The following is a 20,484-nucleotide window of genomic DNA, read 5'->3' on the forward strand; positions in this document are numbered from 1 at the left end:
TATGGAATGCTGAGTGGCTTTTGGAACACTGAATGGCTAATGGAAATTACCTTTTGTAACAGACTTGATAATGTTTCTTAATGAATTCATTAACAAACTACAAGACAAAATTACAAGACAAAACAAGTACTTATATGCAAAAATTACACCGAGGTAAAGTCATTTCAATAACAACTAATATGTCACTCATAAGTAATGTCTCAGGCTGCTTTATATACTTCCCCTGATGCCAAAAGTTATAACAAGAATTGAGATGTTCATCTCCAGTCAAATTTGTACCAGATGTACCCCAGTTCAAGCTACAGTTCTAGTATTGTGTTTCAGACTTTAATGCAAATACAAAGAAAATTTTCCTATTCCAAAATACATTTAAGGGGTACCTGAATGTCTCAGTGCATTAAGCATCCCACTCTTGGTTTCAGCTCAGGTCATGATCTCATGGGTCATGAGGTCGAGCCCAGCATCTTCCTGGGCTCTGCACCCCTCAGGGAGTCTATTTAAAGATTCTCTCCTTCTGCCCCTCTCCCCTACTCCCTCTCTCTCTTTCTCTATCTAAAATAAATAAAGAAATCTAAAAAAATACATTTAACTGGGCAATGAGGAGCTTCTATCTAACCTTTAATTGGAAGTAATTAATTGCAGCAATGGAATGGCACACTAAAATGGCAAATATCAAACAAATTTAATAGAATTCTATAAAAGTCTACTAAGAGGTGAATATTCTCAATTAAAATTATTAACTTATATTGGGAGGTATGAACTTTCTTGGTGATGATTGTACAATATTGTGAATGTACTAAAAAGCCAGTGAACATATACTTAAAATGGTTAAAATGGTGAATTTTATGTTATGTGAATTTTATCTCAATTAAGAAAATTATAAACTCATGGATTACTATCAATATATGGCAATACCTGTTGGTGTGAAAGACATTTTAGTATATGTGCTGCCGAAGCAAGCACGGTGTGAAAGACATTTTCAAATATGGAATACATATAATCTCATTGCAGGTCAGTATTAACAAATGAATACTTGGAAATGTATTTTGACAGTGGGGAAAACTTTGAACCCCAATTAAACAAGATGTTTTTTTTTTAATTCTATTCTATTCTCATTAGTAGAACTGTGTTACAAAAAGTTGTATTCAATTATTAATAGTATATTTTCAATTTTATGAATAAAATTTTGTAAAAACTTATTTTCTTTTTTGGTATTTAAGAATTACATAATATCCTCAATTTTGCCTCTTGACCTGCAAAGCCTAAAATGTTTACTATGCGACCTTTATAGAAATTGTTTGTCGACCTTGCTCTGGGTAAATGGATTAATGATATTTGTTAGGAGTGAAGTTTTTATCTATGGAATGTTCTAAATTATATAGCCCTGATTTAGGATTGCTTAGGCAAACATACCTAGAACCTATGGATTTATAACTTCCTAGAAAAGGTCATGCAAGCCATACAACTCTGAGGTATAAAATGGAGATATAAAATGGAGATGTGTTACAACTTATACACTCCCCACTGTGTGAGGTGACCCTCAAACCTCATTTAGAGGCCTCACTTCTTCTAGACCACAGAGTACCTATGTGATCTGAGAAGGAAGGACCTACAAAGCCAGCAGGATGCCCTAAACCTCTCCCTACTTGACCTGTGCCTCTTGATTGCTTGTATCATTAAAATTATTAATAAAGCTTGATGCTAGGTAAAATCCCTGATATTTGTGAGTCAGATATGACAGTTCAATTCCATGTATGAGCTGAAATATTATTCATTTATTTTAAAAACCCAGGGACGCCTGGGTGGCTCATTCGGTTAAGCGTCTGCCTTCGGCTCAAGTCATGATCTCAGGGTCCTAGGATCGAGTCCTGGATTGGGCTCCCTGCTCAGCAGGGAGCCTGCTTCTCCCTCTCCCTCTGCTGCTCCCCCTGCTTGTGCTCTCTCGTGCTCTCTTCTGTCAAATAAATAAATCTTTAAAAATAAATAAATAAATAAAACCCAAAGTAAGTTTTTAAAGAGTCACAACAAGCAATTTTGGCAAGACAATTCCAAATATTATTTCATGTTTGGAGTAAAGAATGAGGACTTCTCTTTAAGTAGGTAAAAGTGCCATATTTTCTAAAAGAATTATTTAGTATACTTTGGTAAGGAGCATACGTTACCTTCTACTCAATAGTCTACATATTTCTTGAAGTCCCTTTAAGTTCAGCCCCTTCTGTATTTAAAGATATTTATAATTAAATGTCTCTTCATAGAAACAAACCAATATGTGCGAGTAATAAGGATGCTAAGACCAAATGTACTACACCATCTGTGCATATCAAAAATTAAATTTGATCATTTCAACCCTGTTCTACCTAAGAATTATCATCTGCTTTTCAGGTTTTGAAAAATGATTATCCCTTAAAATTTTTTATGAAATGTATCTTTGCTTTTGAGGTATATTTTTCTTCCATTCTTTATGGTAAATTCTTAAATTTACACCAAGCAAAATCTTCCACCTCAAAACTATAGAGTTTTCAGAAAAAACAAAACAAACTTCTAAGCAATTTTTATTGATCTCCCTTGGAATACTTTGATCCTGATGAGATCTACTATTATTAATGCCTTTTATAACTTTGGTCCTGTGAAATACTGCCTGCATAAATTTACGTTTATATGTTGGTTTTTAGACTCCTTATAACTGACTGACAAGAAAAAACTTGTGAAGATGAAAAATTTTCACACTTCATTTTATAAAATCACTGCATACCAGGCACATCATTGAAACAAGACATCCTCATGATGATGATGAAATTGAAAGATATTGAATCAAATGGGGACACCTGGGTGACTCAGTTGTTAAGCATCTGCCTTCGGCTCAGGTCATGATCCCAGGGTCCTGGGATCGAGCCCTGCATCAGGCTCCTTGCTCAGCAGGGAGCCTGCTTCTCCCTCTCCCACTCTCCCTGCTTGTGTTCCCTCTCTCCCTGTGTCTCTCTCTGTCAAATAAATAAATAAAATCTTAAAAAAAAAAGATATTGAATCAAATGAAAATGTGTACAAAATTGGTCAGCAGGAGAAAGATAGAAAGCATTTAGTAAAAGAACTTTACTTGAGTGGCTACTGCCATTATGAAACAAACATATAGTTGTAAATACATTATGTATCTTTTTTTGTTTTTGTTTTTAAGGAAAAACATTAATTTTGGGGCTACGTTCAGAATAGCATCATCTACATGGGCATTCCCTCTTCCTACAATTTCAGAAAATCTTTGATAACTACTTGAGAAAATGCAGAAGATCTTGCAAACAGATGACATTACCAAAACCCAAGCTTTTAGAAAAGGAAAGAGGAAAAGAACAGAGACAATGGACTCAGAGAATGCAAATAGTGACATGGATAAAGGACAGGTTGGTGTTCTGTTACCTTAATATAATTTTATTATCTAGCTCCAGCATAATTCCAAAATCCTTTTCATAATTTTTTAGTTAGTACTTTCCCTTCTTCTATTAACTTATTGTTCCCTTTAATTCTTTGTTCAACCAAGGGAATAAAATTTCATGTTCTCTTTGTAACGTTGAACAAGTTGAGTTAGAAACATACTCAAAAGACATTTTACCTGCTTCTATTTGAGTATGGCCAATTATGCCATTGTTCAAACTTTCCCTCATATTCTGGGAAATGAAAGAGCAGCAAACTTGTCAGAAACTATTTTTCCTCTCAAAAAGTACTGAAGAAATTGAAATACCTCTTCTTTAAGATTTACTGTTTCTTTTCTTTTTTAACTCCAGTTTGTGGCCCATGTTCATCACTCGTTTGATCTGGGCTCCTTTCTTATTTTTATTGATTTATTCCTTTTTAATTTGAATCGCCCACTCCTGTTGTCCTCTTATGCTTTGGACAACCCAATAATGTGTTTATCCTGTTTTCATTTTACTTGTGTGTCTTTGTAATACATACATTTGTGTATGTCTTTGTAATACATGTAGTTTGCTATGTGCATGTATTCTTATTTTTTTAAATACATTCTCATGGTTTAAAATATTTTTTAATCTTCCAGGGATGGTGTCTAGAGGCATTAAGGATGGTCCGGCATTTGACACCCTATCATAGGGTATCATACAATACACCCCTAGCAAAACTAGGCTTTCCCAAAACCCTGGTAATAGAACTGTTTACCTTTATACCAAGAAGATTGGGAAACTGGCAAAATTTGCTTGTTGGGTGTTCTCCGTCCATCTTTAAGGAGTTTGTGCTGTGAGACTTAAAGTTCTTACTAGGATCTAGGGGTGCCTGGGTGGCTCAATTGGTTAGATGTCTGACTCTTGATTTTGGCTTAGGTCATGATCTCAGAATCCTGAGATCAAGCCTGAGTCGGGCTCCTTCTTCAGTGAGGAGCCTGCTTGAGATTCCCTCTCCCTCCCCTTCTGTCCTCCCCCCACCCCGGCTTGCGCACATGCGTGCTCTCTCTCTCAAGTAAATAAATAAATCTTTAAAGTTCTTATGAGGTTCTCTAAAATGAAAAAAACATGTCAGCAGGGCCCATGGTGGTTCCATGTGTGCTAAATGTGTGCATGACAGGATTAAGTGCACTTTATTGAGCAGAAAATGATTGTTAAAGTGTTGAAGGCACAAGAACAGAGTCAGAAAGCTAAATAAAAAATAAAGCTTTTCTGAGTTAAAAAAATCAAAAGGTATATATTTTAATATATATAAATATATATATTAATATATAAATATATATATATATATATTTTAAGGTAAACAGTGAAAATTCTCCCTCACATCCCTGTCTCCCATCCACCCTGTTCCCACCTCCCACCCACCCACCATAGGTAACCACATTTATTGCTTTCTTGTTCATCCTTATAGTGTTTCTTTGTTCAAATAAAGCAAATATTAAAATAGATATTTTTGTCCCCTCTTGCACAAAAAAGTAACTTACCAGATATGCTGCTTTGTACTTTGCTTTTTGACTTAACATTTTTTTAAGATCTTTCCACTAGTATATAAAGAACTTTCTCTTTTTTACAGCTCCATATTATTCCACTGTGTCTATGTACCAGTCTTTATTTAGCCAGTCTCCTATGATGGATATGGCTTGTTTCCAACCTTTTCCTTCTTACAGATCATACTGCATTGTACAACCTTATAGATACATCATTTAGTAGTACATGGTATCATGATATATACCTCAATCTGTTTCTGATTTTTCAATCAGCTCTGTTTTTAACATCTACTTACATTGCTATTATATGTCTGATCCATTGTATCTAACTACTGCATAGCACCAGATTTTACTTATCCTTTTCTCCAATGATTAACACCTAAATTTCCTATAGCATCTTGCTACTACAAACAATGAAAAAATAAATCTCCTCATACCTGTCTTTTTAAGAAACAAATGAGGTTTTCTCTGGAATAAACACATAGAAGGGTGATTTGTGGCTTATAAGTTATATGTTTGTTTCTAGTTCATTTGACTAGATATTATAAGACTGCTTTCCAGAATGTCTATATGCCCAGAAGCAGGGCATGAGGGGCTCCTCTATTTGTATTTCCCTACCAACACTTAGCATTGATATTCATATTTCATTTTTTTTGGCAATGACGGGAGAAAATGACATCTTATTTCAATTTAATGGTGCAGGTTTGGGAGACCCAGTGGTTCCTTGAGGAGTAAAATAGTCACATGATCTTGCAGGCCAGTGTTGTAATTTCTTTAGCAATTTGTTTTCTTTAAAAAGTTTATAGCTTTCCAAACTACTTTCTATTTCATTCCATGGCAAGTAACTAAGCCAGAGATCTTAATTGGTCATAAATTAGCCTGGAAACTCTCCTCTTTTTTTTTTTTTTAAAGATTTTATTTATTTATTTGACAGAGAGAGACAGCTAGAGAGGGAATACAAGCAGCAGGAGTGGGAGAGGGAGAAGCAGGCTTCCCACTGAGCAGGGAGCCTGATGTGGGACATGATCCCAGGACCCCGGGATCATAACCTGAGCCGAAGGCAGATGCTTAATGACTGAGCCACCCAGGCGCCCCCAAAACTCTCCTCTTTCATTATGGATTCTGCGCTCAGCCTCTTTTCTCTCCAACTTATGGCAGTTACCTAATGGCCACGTGAAACAATAAGCTTGAAGGCAACACACTGAAGTTGATGCTTACCATTGGGATGGATCTCAATGGATATCAAGAGAAGCTCTTGAGAAAGCCTTGAGATCACAGTCTTACCTCCTGCTATTTAGATGTAAAGGTAAATTGCTTTTTCACTGATTACCAGTAAATTTAGATTACAGGCTGCAATCTAAATGTAGGTGGAAGGAGAAAACCTTCCATCTCTGCAAACTGGCTGTCACTGACAAGAAATCTCTGGTACACACTGTCCTTCTTTTTTCCAGACTCAGTAAGCACATGATCTGACTTCCAAGGTATTCCAGGTGACAGTTTTACCAAATATGTCACCAAGGTCGAGCAAGAGTCAACAGCTTTTCAATGTTATATCTTTGCTTTTTTGGCCCACCACCTGGTCTCTAAGTAATTCAAACATATGTCAGGTTTTGGATATCTTGCTTCTGGATACCAAAACCCACATTAGTTATGATGTGTGTTTCAAAGGCTATCACAAAGACCCAAATACGTTTACTTCCCTTTCACATAACAGCAAGGGCAGTTGGGGTTTACTATGGCAGCTCCACAATGTTGAGGATCACTCTTATCTTGCTTGTCTACCTTACTCAACATGCAGCCTCTATCTCTGGGTCTAAACTGACTACTCAAGGGGCGCCTGGTGGCTCAGTTGATTAAGCATCTGCCTTCAGCTCAGGTCATGATCACAGGGTCCTGGGATCGAGTTCCACATCAGGCTCCCTCCTCAGTGGGGAGTCTGCTTCTCCCTCTCCCTCTACTCTTTCCCCTTGCTCATGCTCTCTCTCTCTCTCTCAAATAAATAAATAAAATATTTTTTTTAAAAAGTTCCTTTACATTCAAAGTAATTATTTGTAGATATGTATTTATTGACATTTTGTTATTTGTTTTGTGGTTGTTTCTATAGGTTTTCTCTGATCCTTTCTTCTGGTGCCCTCTTTCATGGTTTGTTGGCCTGATATACTTGGATTCCTTTCTCTTTATTCTTTGCATATCTTCCTGGTTTTTGACTTGTGGTTACCATTAGGTTTGCATATAACACCTTCTGCATGGAACAGTCTATATTAGGTTGATGATTGCTTAATTTTGAAACCATTCTTTACACTTCTCCCCTCATTTTAGGTATATGGTATCATATTCTACATCCTTTCATTTTATGAATACCCTTGACTGGTTTATACAAAAATACTTCTTATACTGCTTTTGTATTTTTTACTTTTCATACTCTCATTTATGGTCTTTCCTTTCCATTCAAAGAGTCCTCTTTAATATTTCTTGTAGGGCTGCTTTAGTGGTCACAAATTCCCTTTTTTTTTTTTTTTTCTGAGAAACTCTTTACCTCTCCTTCTATTCTGAATGATAGCCTTGCTGGATAGAGTAGTCTTGGCTGCAGATTTTTCCCTTTCAGCACTTTGAAAATATCATGCCGCTTCCTTCTGGCCTGCAAAGTTTCTGCTGAAAAATCCACTAACAATGTTATGGAGTTTCCCTTGTATGTAACTGTCTTCTATTCTCTTGCTGCTTTGAAATATTTTTCTTTATCATTACTTTCTCTCATTTTAATTACTACGTGTCTTGGTGTGGACTTCCTTGGGTTGAATTGGGCGGGGGGGTGGAGGAGGGGGATCTCTGGACATGGATATCTGTTTCCTTCCCCAGATTAGGGAAGTTTTCAGCTATTATTTCTTCTTATAAATTTTCTGCCCCCTTTTCTCTCTCTTCTTCTTCTGAGATCCCTATAATGAAAATGTTATTATGCTTGATGGAGTCACTGATTTCCCTAAGATTATTCTCAATTTGCATAATTTTCTTTCCTCTCCTTAGCTCAGCTTGGTTACTTTGGAAGACATTACTCTGTCTTCCAGATCATTAATTAATTCCTCTGCTTCACCTAGTCTGCTATTTATTCCATCAAGTATATTTTTTTAAAGATTTTTTTATTTATTTGAGAGAGAGAGAGTAGACGAGCAGGGGGAGGGCAGAAGGAGAGGGAAAAGCAGACTCCCCACTGAACAGGAAGCCAGACATGGGGCTTGATCCCAGGACCCTGGCATTATGAACTGAGCCGAAGGAAGACACTTAACTAACTGAGCCACCCAGGTGCCCCAACCATCAAGTGTATTTTAAATTTCATTTATTGTGTTCGTGATCTCTGATTGGTTCTTTTTTTATGTCTGTGTTAAAGGTCTCACTGATGTCCTCCACTCTTTTCTCAAGTCCAGTGATATCTTTATGATCATTACTTTAAAATATCTATCAGGCATATTACTTATATCTGTTTTGCTTAGGTCTCTTGCTATGATTTGGTCTGTTCTTTCATTTGGGACATATTCCTCTCTGTCTCTTCATTTTGTCTAACTCTGTGTCTGTTTCTCTGTTTTAGGAAAGTCAGCTACTTCTCTTGCTGTTAACAATAACAGCCTTATGAAGAAGAGGTCTTGTAGTGCTCTGCTGTGCAGTGTCCCCTGTTCCCCAGGGCCTAGCACTTCAGGGAGTATCTCTTATATGTGTTGCTTATGCTCTGCTAGTGAGTCTTGGCCTCTTCTTCCTTCAACCCCGTTGTCTGCAGAGGCTTTCTTTGCCAGCAGGGGTGGGGCCCAATGCCATCTTCTACAAGGTTCTGGCATTGTGTGGACTCACTGTCTACACACTAAACTATTTCTATTTCACCAGTTTCCTCAGCACTTACCTGTCTCCTGACCAGGACACAGGGACTATTTGGATTCTCTAGCTGCTTTTCAAGAACTCTGGAGAGTCTGGCTGCTTTCTCTTATCCAGCTATCTAGATATTAATTTTGGCCATTTCTAATTTATGATCCAGAGAGGCACCATATTGCCCTGATGTTAATGCTGGACATGGGACCTCTTTAAGGAGTTGGGTTTTTTGTTTTTTAAAGAATTTATTTATTTGTCAGAGAGAGAGAGTGGGCACAAGCAGGGGAAGTGGCAGGCAGAGGGAGAAACAGTCTCCCTGCTGAGCAAGGAGCCCAATACAGGACTCAATCCCAGGACCCTGGGATCATGACCTGAGCCGAAGGCAGATGCTTAACTGACTAAGCCACCCAGGTATCCCTCTTTAGGGAGTTTTTAATGCACTGAGAAGCAAGGAGACAACCCTGTTGTTCTAGAATTGTTCTTCATTTATCTGGATGTTTCTATCATATACCCTTGCCCCTGCCCATCTACCTTCCCCCCAAACAGTGGGGTCAGGAAGAGCAAAAACACTTAAATCTGATTTCCTGCCATCCCAACTCCTTATTTTCCAGGCTTCTCCTAGCACCAGAATGTCTCTTCCCTTCCTGTGCAACAGAAACTTTCTTTATGTCATAACATTATCTCTTCTACTCTAAAGTTTATTTTTAAAAAACTTTATACTCCAGGGCTGCCTGCGAGGCTCAGGAGGTTAAGTGTATAACTTTGGCTTGGGTCATGATCTTGGGGTCCTGGAATCAAGCCCTGGATTGGACTCCCTGCTTAACAGGGAGTGTGCTTCTCCCTCTCCCACTGCCCCTCCCCACTACTTGTGCTCTCTCTCTCTCAAATGGATAAATAAAATCTTTTAAAAAAATAAATAAAATAAAAATTAAAAATAAAAACTTTATACTCCAGCCTTTGGATCTTATAAATTCCATTCTATGCTCTGATTTTACATATATATGTATACACACACACACACACACACACACAAGCTTAGTAATTTGAGTAAATCCTTTTCTGTCTCAACACAGCCTGGGTTTTGCAACTCAAATGCATGTTTTTAGACTATTGTCTTGCTATTGACCTTAAAAATTATTTCTAAAACTAAAAGGAAAGCATGAATGCTTTGTTCTAGGTGAATCTTCTCTCTCTTTTCTCTGATGCAATAAACCCCAGATTTCTCAGTCTCAACAGAGAGGCTGTGAGTGAAAAGTTAGGGGAGAAATGGAGGGTGGGGATGAGTTACAAAGATCTGAATGGCAGTCTGGTTGATTCTTCTCTGTTATACCATTTTTCTACTTTATATTCTTCACTGAAGTTAGACAGAATCCTGATTTCTGCTATGTGTCAGATGTGTGCATGAAACTTTGATGTCTTCCCTTTTCTGAGCTTCCCTGGAGGGGGGAAGACAAAGCTGAGGCTAGTTCACTAGGTAGGACAACTCTTCATCCAGAGCAGGAAATGCCCGGGAGATGAGGGATTCATGGGTCTGCTTAAGTCCCTTCAGCATACAGAACATGGGATAAACCATTAAAGTCACTTTGAAGCTTCTTTTGTTGTGCCTGCCTTGTATTTTAGAGAGACCCATATTCAGGAAATGCCTTTCTGCCTGGTGAGAGCTCCAGTGAGGATGAAGAGCCTTTAGCAGAATTGTCAAAGGAGGAATTGTGCACAAAAATAAAAAGCCTGAAACAAAAACTAACAAACACCCGGAAAGAAAACAGCCGACTTCGACAGTCTTTGGTCATGCTTCAAGGTAAACTTAGAGAAAATTGACAGTTTTAGATAAAAGGAAAAATATATGATGAGTGAAAATTATTGCAAATCAGCTCTCAAGAATGAAAAAGCAAATCAGTACTTAGAGAAAAAAAAATCAAAAATCACATTTTAAGAAATCTGTGATTACCTAAACACAGAAGCACTCTTCTTGAAGCCTTTAGTTTATGGCTTAGAGAATTTTTTATTATTCCTACAAAATACCAAATGTTGTATTCATTTAATAACATTCAATGGATATTTATTGAGCATTTAATAGGGGCTACTCACTGTGGTAGGTCCCAGAGAGAAAAGATTAGTAAGACAGAACAAATATGTTATCATGTTCATGATATGCTATCTCATTCCCTTCTGCTAAGGAAAGCACTAGAAAATGAGACCTGTTATGATACATTATAGAACCACTGGAATAATAGATCCTATATATTGAAGGGTAGTTTTGGAGTTGGGAAGAGTAGTCTGGGAAAAAAATCACATTCCACTGAAGACTAATAAAGAAGAAAGATCAGTTTATGAAAATTAAAAACCACTTGGTATAATGTCTTTTTTAGGATCCTATATTGTATTTAAGTGTTTATTTTTCAAAAATTATGTTTTCCATTTGCAGTTAAGCATCATGCACTATTTTGTGCTGCTGAATATTTGGCAAACATGTCTTGTGTTGGGAAGCATTCTGTTGTAAAACAGTAAATACACAGACCATTTTGAAAATAAATCCCTCTGGCTGCTGTGTACAAAATGAGTACAAATAACACAAGAAAGAAATCAGGGAAGGGCCACTCTCCAACAGTATTGCAGTCATCCAGACTAACATGATGACAGCCTAGCCCAGGGTAATGGCTATGGAAGTAAAGAGGACAGTTCCACATAATTGTGGAGGTAGAAATGATAGGAGACAGAGCATGGTGATGAGCTAGATTTCTATTTCGTGGTAATGACTCACATGCTTTCCTAAGAATATTTATCACATTGAAGACTTCATAGTTTTAAGCAGAAGCAGTTACAGCTAAAATATGTTTATTCCAACACCAAGCCATTATCTCTTTATTTTTTTTTCAACTTTAAGTATTGAATTTTCGTAACCAATTTTTTTTTTCTGGTGAGGTTTTTGTGATTTCAAAGAACAGATCATTCTCGTTTTCCTATCATCTGTTCCAGGACTTAGAATAAGATGAAAATCTAGTTTATAAAGTTAGCATAAATTGCTGGTTAAACGTATTGATTTTTGAGTTACAGGTCTTGGTTTGAATCCCAACTCTGCTTACTAGCTATACAGCTGTGGCCTTGTCACGTTACTGGACCCCCAGCCCCAACTTCAACCTTTCCATCTACAAAATGGGGGCCAGGGAGCAACTTACCATGTCCTTGCTCCTGTGAAGATTAGAAGAGATCATTGGAAGAAATGCTTCACCCAAAGCACATGATAGGCGCTCAGTAATGATATTTATTATTGTTATTGTTTCTGCTTTTATCAACACCAGAACCTGACACATAAAAGCCCAAAAAGAAACTTATTACACCAATTTCTGTTATACATTTAGGTGAGAAAATTCTAAGTGTGAGTAGCAAATGAGTTTCAATGGTATATGAAAAGAATCACTACCACAAGCTTCTTCTCCCTCCCACACTCCCAATTGCCATTTCATTTTTTTCTCTCTGCCAACTTCTCACACCTCCTCCCATATCCTCACTCTCAGTTGATGACTTTGCTTCTGACTTCATTGAGAAATTGGAGGATATGAAAGAGACTATCATCTCCCCTGCACCAATGCTTTATTTTTTTGTATTCTTGTTTTTTAAGTAAGCTCTACGTCCAAGTTGGGGTTTAAACTCACGACCTCAAGATCAAGAATCACATGCTCTACCAACTGAGCCAGCCAGGTGCCCTAGCCCTGCACCCATGCTTTATGCTTCACTCTCTCCTGACATTCATGATGACCTATCCTCTTGTCTAGCCAAAGGCAGTATCTCCACCTATGCATCAGGTGCCATCCTCTTTCATCTAACTAAGGACATAGCTCCAGAGCTTCTCCTGGCTCTAACACAAGATAAAGTTTTCCTTCTCTAATGAATCATTTCCATTAGCATTGGACTTAGTATTATTTCTCGCATTTAAAAAACAAAACCAAACCCCTTTTAGGCTATTTGCTTCTCCACCTTCCACCCTATTTCTCTCCTCCCCTTTATAGGAAAAACTCCCTAAATGACTTGAAGCTACACACTGTGTTCAATTTTTCCCCTCCTATTCTCTCTGGATCCACTTCAATTAGATCTGGATCCACTTCCTTATCATTCTATTGTAACTTCTTTTTTCTTGTTCACTAATAACCCCCATATATAAATTTACTGGTAACAAAGTACCACAAATTTCATAGCTTAAACAACAGAAATGTGTTGTCTCCCATTTCTGGAGGCTAGGACTCCAAAATCAAGGTGTCAGCAGGATCACGCTCCCACTAAAGGCACCAAGGAAGCCCTCTATCCCAGCTTCTGGTTGCTCCTTGACTTGAGGCCATGTAACGCCTGTCTCCCTGTGGTGTTCTCCCTGTGTGCTTATCTCTCACCATGTCTAAATTTCCCCCTTCTTATAAGGACACCAATCATACTGGATCAGGGCCCACCTTAATGACTTCAGTTAAACCTATTACGTCTCTAAAGACCCTATTTCCAAATAAATTCTCACTTTGAGGTACTAGGGGTTAGGACTCCAATTTATCTTTTTGAGGAGATACAATTCAACCCATAACATTCCATATTGCTAATCTCAAAAGCCTTTTTTTTTTAGAGAGAGAGCACAAAGGGAGAGTAAGAGGGAGAAACAAAGAGCCCAATGTGGGGCTTGATCCCAGGACCCTGAGATCATGACCTGAGCCCAAAGCAGACACTTAACCAACTGAGCCACCCAGGTGCCCCTCAAAAGCCATTTCTCAATGATCATCAAATTGCCCTGTGACCAACATTTGAAACGTTTGGCTATCTCTCATTCTCTGGAAGTTTCCTCATTTAGCGTCTCGGACCTCACATTTACCAGTTTTCCTCTTACACTGCTGATCTTTCTTTCTATCTAAATCTATATGGCTGATTTATTTTATTATCTTACCCTCTAAATATCTGATGATGCCCCAAACTCAGTCCTTTAACTTCTTTCCTTTCTATGTACATTCACTCCACAGGTGATCATATCCAATTATATGATGTTAAAATCCATCAATAAGCTATGATTCTCCAGCCTGGACTTCTCCCTTTAACTGCAGACTTATTGTCCAACTGTATTCGTGACATGCCTGATAGGTATCTCAGACTAAATGCCCAAAACCATACTCCTGACCTTCTCCCTCAACCTGTTTTTCTCTTTCTTGCTCATCTTGGTTAATGCTAACTTCATTGTTCCAATTTCTCAAACGAAAAACCAATTTCTATATTTTTTTTACACTTTACACTCAGTCCATTGGCAAATCCTACTGGCTTTACCTTCAAAACATTTCTGAGATACAATCCTTTTTACCACCCCTACTACTGCCACTCTAGTCCAAGCCACCATTATCTCACATGTAGATTATCATGGTGGATTCCTAGCTGGTGTCACTATTTTTGCTCTTGCTTTTCTCTAGTCTATGCTCAGCACAGTTGCAAGAATAATTGTTAAACATAAGTCAGTTCATGTCACTTCTCTCTTCAAAACCCTTAAGTGCATTTCCACCTCACTCAGGGGAAAACGGAAGTCATTTTTTATGATTTTTAGTCCTTACACAATCTGGCTATTTCCTTTCTACTTACCTCTCTTGGCTTTATTTTCTACTACTCTCCCCTCCTTCTCTGTGATCCAGCCACACTGAGCCACTTGTGTTTTCTTTGAAGACATCAGACATGATCTTACTTCAGTATCTTTGTACTGGCCATTTCCTCAGGCTGGAATGTTCTTCCCCCAGATATCCACTTACTTACTTCAAATAAGTACACTCACTTCAAGACCTTACTCTAAATTTATCTTTTCCCTAAACTCCTTCCTCAATCTAAAATTTCAACCTCTCAGGGTGCCTGGGTGGCTCAGATGGTTGGGCGTTTGCCTTCAGGTCAGGTCATGATCTCCAGATCCTGGGATCAAGCCCCACGTCAGGCTCCCAGCTCAGCAGGGAGTCTGCTTCTCCCTCCACCTCTCCCCCTGCTTGTGCTCTCTCTGTTTCTCTCTCTCAAATGAATAAATAAAATCTTAAAAAAATAAAAATAAAATTTCAAACTCTCTGCAACATTTTTTATCCTCCCCTGCTTCATTTCCTCTTTGGCACTTACAACTCTCTATATAATCTATTATATATTTAATATTGTCTACCCCCTCCATACACACACACAAGTGTACCTCCAGAAACCAAGTTGTAGAGTTGGCTATTGGCTGGACTTCAGGCAACAGGAAAAGTCAGGAACTACCTACTGCTGCTGTGGTATTCTTGCGCGCATTTACTCATTCAGTAATATATATAAAGACCTACAATATATTAGGCACTGCTCTAAGTACCTAGGAAAATCCAGCAAATAAAACAAAGATCCTTGCTCTCATGGAGCCTACATTCTAGTGGGGCAAGAGAGTCACAAACTACAATACATAATAATTGAGTAAATTATATAATATGTTAGCTGATAGTACTATGGAAAAAATAAGGATGGTAAAAGAGGATTGGGATTTGAAGGAGATCATAAAAACACGATCTTAAATACAATCCTAAGTAACATGATCATAGGAGACCTCCTTGTGAAGCTACAGTTAGGAAGTAGGAGGATAACAGAAAGTTGAAATTTTATGTATAATCCAAATAAGAAAGAGTCTGAGGGAAGACTGCAAAATGGTTATTTATCTTTTGCTCAGTAATGCTCTTAATAACTCTTTGAACTAAGAATCAGGGCTCTTTTTCAGTTTATAAAGCCTACTAACTGAGGAAAAATGACAGAATATATATGCCATTTTAGACATTCAGAATGGCAAATGTGTGTCTGTTATACATGTATGTTTTAAGCATTTGAAACATGCCTTGTGGACCACAACTGACCAACACCGTAAGATATAAAAGGGAAAAAGGGGGTATATCTATTTTATAGAAGGTATTAAGTTGTTATTTTTAGAGAATGAATATATACCTAGGAAAAAGAAAGCATCAACTAAAAACTCAACTCTTGTAACAAATGAGATTTCAGTAAAGAATCAAAAATCAGTTAAGTTTTGCCCAGGTTTCTTTAAGTATGACATAAAGCTTAAGTGAAATATGTGTGACTCTCCCTTCTTTCTTGAAATCCTGCTAAAAATAAACTTAAAATGCATAAAAGCACAAGGTCAGGAAAACTAGAAAGAAGACTACAGCAGATAAAAGATGCCAATAAAATTTTAGAAGTGAAAAACAGATGGATGAGTAGTAACTGACTAACTCTGTAGGAATCTGAAAGCTCAGTGTCTGGGATGGGGATGAGGAGTGGATAGAAGTAGAGAAATTAAAAAGAAAGAAGCCAAATCACACCACAGAACTATAAATGGTTTAGGATTTGTACCTGTGAAAGGGATTATGATAGTGTTGGTAGTGTGAAACTAGAGTCATTGAAAGACCTACATAAAGACCTTTTGGGACCACAAAGTCACAAATTCTTCCTATGTAGCCTGCAGCTACCACCCTTCACCACAGTAGAAGATAGAGGTTTTCTCTCAGAAGAGGTTGGACCAAAGCATGAATTCAGGGACACCGGGGCAAGCTGAGGGATGGTGATTATTTAAGGAAATCCTCTAACATGGAACACAGATCAAAATGAACAAAGAGAAAAATAAGATCAAAGGAAACAGAGACAATTCAGGGAGCAGAAGAAATCTGCACAAAACAAGAACAGGATAGTTTAAGAGAGGAATATCCAAAGAACAAAGGGAAGAAACCTAGAAATTCAATAAAATGTCTGGAAGTTAATGTTAAGAAAATCTCATAGATTTCAGAGTAAGAAGACCAAGAAAAGGAAAATAGAAAAGATTAAGAAAAATAATTAGTCCCAGAGGTTGAATGTCCAAAGACAAGAGGTCCTAAAAGATACAAGAGAGAAGAGGGAGAAGTTATTTAAAAAAGTAATACTATAAATTTCTAGACCTGAAGGACACAAATTTTTACATTAAAAGATAACAGCAAAAGCAAAAAGACTTGTCCAAGTCATAACATTGTCAAATTTCAGAACAGCAGAAGTAAAGGGAAGATCCAAAAGATTTCAGAGAGAATAAGCATGCCCCCTGCTACGGATTGGGAATCAGAATGGCATTGGATTTTTCACCAGCAACACTGGAAATTCCAAGATAATTAAGCAATGCCTTCCAAATTCTGAAGGGAATGTAAATCTAGACTTCTATACCCGAGTGAAATTATCAACCAAATGTGAGGATTGGTAATACTCTCATACAACGTCTCATTAATGTACTTCCTATGATTTCTTTTTCAAAGGTTAATGGAGGAAAAACTCCTCCCAAATGAGAGAGTAAATCTAGAAAAATTAAAACATGACATCCAGAGAACAGGTAGTCCAATTCAGGAGAGAGATAAGGAGGAATCATCAAATGATAGTGAAGGGAAGCTCCAGGATGAAAAGTATACAGTAGCCTAGAAGCAGCTGGCCCAGATTGTGGAGGAGTAGGGAGGGCTCCAGGGGAGACAGCTCTGAGAAAAATATGAAATTGACAGATGACATGATATATCCAAATATTCTGAAAAGAGATTTTACACCTCTGATAGAAAGTTTAGAGATGTATAGAAATTTAGAGTGAAACAGTGTAAAAAATAATAATAAGGTAATTATTAACTCTAGGGGGGAAAATCATGTTTTAAAGAAAAGGAATTGTGAATAATATTTACATCACTATAATAATGTAAGCATAATATTTATTTAACAATTGTGTTACCACTATTCTGGGATGATGAGAAGAGTGTGTGTATGTTTGCAAGTGAGTAGCAGGTATGTGTATTTCTGTGTGGCTGGGAGAGGAGTTGAAAGAGAACAATATTATCATATTACATAGTTGAAAATCATTAAGTAGGGGTGCCTAGCTTGCTCAGTCATAGAGCATGTGACTCCTGATCTCAGAGTGGTGAGTTCAAGCCCACGTTGCATGTAGAGCGTACTTAAAAAAAAAAAAGAAAAAAGAAAATCAGTAAATAATTATATGGATCTGAAAAATCAATAAATAGTTGTATATGCATATTATTATTTAAGACTATGAAAGTAAGTACCAGAAGAAACAGGTAAATGAATTGGAATTGGTGATCTCTAAGAGTGGTAATCAAGAGTGGTGAGTGATAGGGCAGAAAACTACTGTTATTCATTATAAGCCTTATTTTATTTCAAAACTGATAAATGAATATTATATAATAGGTGCCCCAAATCTAGCAGCTACTATTTTTTTAAATCAGTAATTTCCTTATAGATCAGAAATTTCCAGTTATTTTCTTAGAAAAAAAAAAAACAGAATTTAGTCACATTAATTACAAACAACTATAAAATACCGACTAATAACCCTAACAAGAAATGTATGTGATCAATGATGAAAAATAAAAAACTCAGTGGAGAAACATGCCAGTTCATCCCCAAATAACTAATACTTTGAGTGGAATTCCAATAAAAATACTAATGATAACCACAGCTGGTTATCATATATACATTTAAATGCATGAGTTTAGGAGTGCCTGGGTGGCTCACTTGTTAAACGTCTGCCTTCGGCTCAGGTCATGATCCCAGGGCCCTGGGATGGAGCCCTGCATCGGGCTCCCTGCTCAGCGGGAAGCCTGCTTCTCCCTCTCCCACTCCCCCTGCTTGTGTTTCCTCTCTCACTGTGTCTCTGTCAAATAAATAAAATCTTTTAAAAAATAAATAAAAATAAATGCATGAGTTCATAATTGTATTCAAAAAAGAAAAAATGGTCATCTGAAAACTGGCGAATACAGATTAAAAAACAAGTATTTATCCTGTCATTATTATAGGAAATAAACCTAAGTGTAACCAAATAGTTGATGGGAGGAAGTTTCCCTTTGTACAAGAATTCTAGCTAATAAACGAAGAAGAAAAGTATTAGAATATCACCATTTTGCAACTCCTCATGATGGTAATGAATCTAAGTGGTGATCATCAGTAATGATGAATAAAATTATCACAAGAAAAGCTAACCAGCATTCAATGCTACCTGATAGAATTTTAAAACACTACCTAAATCTAATCAAGACTTTAGATCTGATGACCAGTTTAGGGCAAATTTAGGGAACAGAATAATATGTTAAACAGTACGTCATGGATACAATCAGCAAAATCCCATTGTGGGAAACCCTGTAAAACAAATAACCCAGTTTCTTCAATTAATAAATTCCAAGGAAAAAACTAAGAGAGAGAGAAAAAACCTATAGTTTTTAAAAGAGACAGCAACTAGTTTTTTGTTTTTGTTTTTAAGATTTTTTATTTATTTGACAGAGAGAGAGACAGCAAGAGAGGGAACACAAGCAGGGGGAGTGGGAGAGGGAGAAGCAGGCTTCCCGCTGAGCAGGGAGCCCGACGTGGGGGTCGATCCCAGGACCCTGGGATCATGACCTGAGCCGAAGGCAGACGCCTAATGACTGAGCCACCCAAGCGCCCCGAGAAAAGCAACTACTTGTAACGTGTGGACCTTATTTGGATCCTGATTAAATAAAGTAAAAACAACAACAATGAGAAAATCAGAGAAATTTGGACATTTGCTAGGTTTTCTAATGATAATGAAGAATTACTGATAAGGCTTTCTGGCTGTCACAATATTGTTATGTTTATATTTTTTAAATTTCTTACCTTTAGAGATACATATAGAAATATTTACAGATAAAATGAGATGCTGCCTGTGATTTGCTTGAAGTATTCTTGTGGTTGGGGAGAAAACAGACCGGGGTATCAATGGAACAAGACTGGCTGTGAGTTGAAACTGGGGGATGGATAGATGGGAGCTTACAATTTTTGTTTGTGTTTAAAATTATCTATTAGAAGTTAAAAAAAAATATATCCAGGCAGAAAAAATCTCACTTGTAAAAAGATATTTGAACTATACAAAATATATGACTGAGTATTTTACTGATCTGAGTGGTGAATGACTTTCTAAGCATAAAATAGATGAATAATAAGCTAAAGAAAAGACCGCTACTTTAAAATAAAAACTAAAAATGTGTGTATGCTTTCAAAATATTGTGAAATTAAAAGATAAAAACTCGGGCACCTGGGTGGCTCAGTCTTTAAGCGTCTGCCTTCAGCTCGGGTCATGGTCCCAGGGTCCTGAGTTCGAGCCCCGCGTCGGGCTCCCCGCTCAGCGGGAAGCCTGCTTCTCCCTCTCCCACTCCCCCTGCTTGTGTTCATTCTCTCGCTGTGTCTTTGTCAAATAAATAAATAAAATCTTTTAAAAAAAGAAAAAAAACTCTAAGAAAAATACTTGCAACTTATGGCAAATAAAAGTTTTAAAATAATATGTAAGGGAGTAAATAATATTTAACACACTGTGCTTATAATACACTAGGCACACTTTACAAAAACTATCCAAGTTATTAAAAATAGAAAAAATACTAGGGGCACCTGGCTGGCAGTTGGTAGAGCATACAACTCTTGATCTCGGGGTCATGAGTCCAAGCCCCACGTTGGGTATAGAGATTACTTTAAAAAATAAACTGTTAATATTCTGTGGTCTAACAGATAATTCATAGAAGCTCGAAGAGTCAATAAATAAGTATATATTTAACTTCACAAGAATAAAATAATTGCAATTTAAATTTTACTGAGATGTCAACCTATCAAAGTAGTGAAGATTATTGTTAATGACTAACACCTGTTGATAGTGTAGAGACAAGGCTGACTTCTTACATTGCTGGTGG

At 37.2% G+C, this 20,484-nt stretch overlaps 1 protein-coding gene across 2 annotated transcripts in view; it reads left to right on the forward strand.

The window, feature by feature from the left end:
• Nucleotides 1-20,484, forward strand: part of BEND6 (BEN domain containing 6) — a 50,856-nt gene that overhangs the window by 17,233 nt on the left and 13,139 nt on the right. The window contains exons 2-3 of one of the 2 annotated variants that reach the window (XM_081827484.1): nt 3,173-3,392; nt 10,403-10,580. In XM_081827484.1, the coding sequence (XP_081683610.1) occupies nt 3,273-3,392; nt 10,403-10,580 (298 nt within the window). In that variant the 5' untranslated portion in view covers nt 3,173-3,272. The remainder of the gene's footprint in view (nt 1-3,172; nt 3,393-10,402; nt 10,581-20,484) is intronic. The other variant, XM_081827483.1, reaches the window with a different exon arrangement.

The sequence above is a fragment of the Leptonychotes weddellii genome, chromosome 8 (assembly GCF_054177405.1).
Source record: "Leptonychotes weddellii isolate Sample4059 chromosome 8, ASM5417740v2, whole genome shotgun sequence".
Taxonomy (NCBI): domain Eukaryota; kingdom Metazoa; phylum Chordata; class Mammalia; order Carnivora; family Phocidae; genus Leptonychotes; species Leptonychotes weddellii.